The 3,542-nt window shown below is 50.3% G+C and overlaps 1 protein-coding gene across 1 annotated transcript; it reads right to left on the bottom strand.

Annotated features, from left to right (window-relative positions):
- Window positions 1-2,973: 2,973 nt before the first annotated feature.
- On the bottom strand, window positions 2,974-3,419 carry H257_07218 (hypothetical protein; the record flags this gene model as incomplete). Its single annotated transcript, XM_009832670.1, has 3 exons — window positions 2,974-3,024; window positions 3,079-3,118; window positions 3,193-3,419. 3 exons carry the CDS (start codon window positions 3,417-3,419, stop codon window positions 2,974-2,976), a joined length of 318 nt encoding a protein of 105 aa, XP_009830972.1.
- Window positions 3,420-3,542: the final 123 nt, after the last annotated feature.

The following is a 3,542-nucleotide window of genomic DNA, read 5'->3' as shown; positions in this document are numbered from 1 at the left end:
CAATCGATTCCTCTCGTCGGGAAAAGCTGCAGGTAGGCTGCAGGCCGTGCCGCTCCCAGACGAGGCCTGTTAGGACCAAATTACCTTATATAGTATTTGTAACGTTACAGTTTCATATGATTCCCCATTTTCTACCTGTGATTCCCTAATTCTTGTGTGCAGAGTTTCTGTACTCAACCAAATGTGCATGCTTCAATGTTAGAATGTGATACACCAAACCGAGGTAGTGTAAGTCGGAACGAGGGAAACTCGAAACATGGTAGCGTGTGAACGTGGCGAAACGCGGTCATGGGTGTAATGATGATACAAGACATGTAGAGTTTCCTTGGATACTTCAATCGTTACATTGAAGTTTCGTATACTTGTGGAGTAGCAATTTGTAAAAAACTACCCAAGAGTTACGTAAATGAGTTAAATAAGTTACGTTAAGTTACATGTATATTTCTGTTGTACGAAACCGTACGAGTAACGTTCGCCGATGAACCTTATCTTATTGCAGTATTGTATACTTGCGAAGTAGCAAATTATAAAAAACTACCCTGGTCGTTTCACACTTGGCGTTTCTGTCAGCATTGAGGATGATGTCGCTACGCACAACGTTGTGTTTGACGATGGGCATGAATGTGTCCCGTTCAAGATAGGAGAAGGCTACTCCGGAGCAAAACGGAACGTGAAGAAATGCTTCGTGTGCGTTAGTAATACGAACAGGGGAACTACCAAGTACTGTTCTATTTGTCTGGTGCCGGTCTGTGCCACAAACAGGGAACCCACAGCCCTCACGTGCTGGCAGCTGCTGCACACACCTGAAGTTCAGCAGCGATTGTGGCAGAAAGCCGTAAATCGCAACATCCGGCAGGCAGCTGAGTCACCGTCGATGAAGCGAAAGCGCGTCTCGGCTTTGAAGAAGAAAGTTAAACTGCGAGCCACTAAGTACAAAGAAACCAAAAGTAATTGATTCTCCATAACATATAAGTAGCTTGCTTACTTCCGGCACACATATCCACCGCACACAACCTACACTACAGAACTGCATTTTGCCAGCGCAACGACCCATTGTGCTGCCTCGGATTCGCACTGCAACATGAGTCATGGACATGGACGTTGTGACCCCATTCGTTTCGAGCACTTTCAGGGAACACATACACTACATTAAAGAACTACCACTGGTCATCTGAACCGCCTTTGTACTGCCACAGATTCACTCTACAGCCTGAAGTATTGACATGGATGTTGTGGCCCCTTAGAGCCATCCATTTTTAGCACTTCCAGGGAACACATACTCTTCACATATATACTACATTAGTTGAACGAGCCATTGCGGTGCCTCAGATTCACTCTACAGCCTGAGTTATGGACATGGACATTCATTCCAATCGTATGCACTTTTATTCTACGGTATTCCTTGTCACCATCCGATTGTATATTACTAGTACCCCAGAATTCGTTCAGCTGTAGTGTCGTACCAACAATTCAGATGTAATGCAATTCCCTTTTTAAGTACCTTCATGCGCATCCACCTCACTCGAGACTCTACCTCAACACATGAGTTGACAGGTGGCGTCTGTTCTGTGGTTTTCAGCAAAATTTATGTGGCAGGAATGTGAACTCCTGTAGCGGCGCATACGCCTCAATGACCTCGGCCCCATCAGCAAGCTGCTCGGGATGGAGATCGACCGCGACGAAAAGAACAAGTCCATGTACGTCACCCAGAGAACGTACATCGAGCGAATTGACATCAAGTACGGCATGGACAAGTGCAAGCGCGTCGACACGCCCATCCCAGCCGGCACCAGCATGGTCGATACCGTTAGACGACGACAAGCCTTTCCGGCAAATCGTCGGCTCTCTACTATACTGCGCCATGTCCACGCGCCCCGATATCGTGCATGCCGTGACGCAGCTCTCCCGCCACCTGTCGACTCCGCACCAGCTGCATATGCTCATGGCCAAGCGCACCGTCGCCTACCTGCTGCACACCTAGGAAGTCGGCATCACGTACTACGGCCAGCCGACTGGCAGTAGCGAACTCATTGGTTTCTCGGACTCCTCATGGGCCGACGACCGACCCACCGGGCGCTCAACCTGCGGATACCTTTGGATGTTAGCAGGTGGACCAATCGCTTGGAGATCCTAGCTCCAAGCCATCGTCACGCTCTCCTCGACCGAAGCAGAGTACGTCGGCGCATGCCTCGGCGCCTAGCACGGGATGCACCTCGACAATCTCATGAACGAGCTCGGACTCAAGGATAACGGCAAGATCGTCACCCTCTACCTCGACAACAAAAGCGCCATCGCCATCGGCTGTAACCAGTCTAACGCACCAAGCACCTAGCATTGCGTTTCTACTTCTGTGTGTGACCTAGTCCGCGCCGGCAAGTTCAAGCTGGTCTACCTCCCAACGAACGTCATGCCTGCCGAGTGTTCACTAAGCGCATGACTGGCGACAAACTGCGCGTAGCCATGCGCTTCATGAGCATGGGAGGCTATTGCGGTTTCTGCTCATAGGCGCATTACTAAAGGCGCATCGGGACGAGACGTTACGACCGCACGACATTCAACGGCCAATCAAGTCCCATTATCCGAAAGTACACTGTAGATACATGGCATACAGGACTGCATATCAGGTTACCCGGCTGTGGTTATCAAACCACTGGCTGTTAGACTCCTAGTTAGCTTAACCCTTAATAACTCAGTTGTAAACCCTTACTTCCTCCTACTCTTTCGTCCCTATCGCGGCATACGGCGACCAAGACCTGCAAGCAAAATCAATAACACGGTCAGACGATACGGAAGCATTGCTGTCAAGGTCGTGTCGATCCAGTGTACCCTACACAGGCTTTATCTTGGGGTGGACGGCACGAATGGTGTGCGTCAGGCCGACATACCCCATGACGACAAGCACAGCCCACATAGCAGGGTGCGCCTGAAATTTCTCGCCGTTGTCGTTGACAGCACCTTCCTCAGGGCTTTTCGTCAGTGCACGGCGTAGATGTCGTGACGGTTGCGGAAGATCATCAAGTCGGCCTCAGAACCAGGTTATTGAGGGCTCATATTGACCATCAGACCATGAGGGGGTACTGACGCTGCGATCTTGAGACCGTACAGGTTGTGTTTCCCACTAAAGTAATGTTTCTGCTCACCAAAGCGGCCAAAGGACGGTGCACAGGCTGGAATTTGACGTCCGTTGCATACTTTGCGTATAGGTAGTGAGCGAAGGTGTAGCCTTGGTCCTGCAGAGTTTTCATGGAGGGCATAGTGACGAAGGCCTCGTAGAGAGCAGGAGAGACGAAGTTGATAAGACGGATGATTATCTTCTCCAATATCTGTGCATTTAGGCTAAAGTCGACAGCATGCTTCTCCCATGTCTGGTAGTGCTTCAGGAAGACAAGCGTCATGAAGAGGGCGTCCTTTGGTGTCATCGTGGGCTTTCTCCCCAGACCGTCCATCCACCGCACGCAGAGAGGTGTCGCAACGAATCCCCAGATTGTCTCAAACTCCGCCGGCGTAAAGCTGGTTAGGGTGCGGAAGCCATCAGGGCCACT

Source organism: Aphanomyces astaci, assembly GCF_000520075.1.
Source record: "Aphanomyces astaci strain APO3 unplaced genomic scaffold supercont1.14, whole genome shotgun sequence".
Classification (NCBI taxonomy): Eukaryota; Oomycota; class Saprolegniomycetes; order Saprolegniales; family Verrucalvaceae; genus Aphanomyces; species Aphanomyces astaci.
The sequence above is the reverse complement of the archived record's forward strand: the minus strand, read 5'-3'. Positions and strand labels throughout refer to the sequence as shown.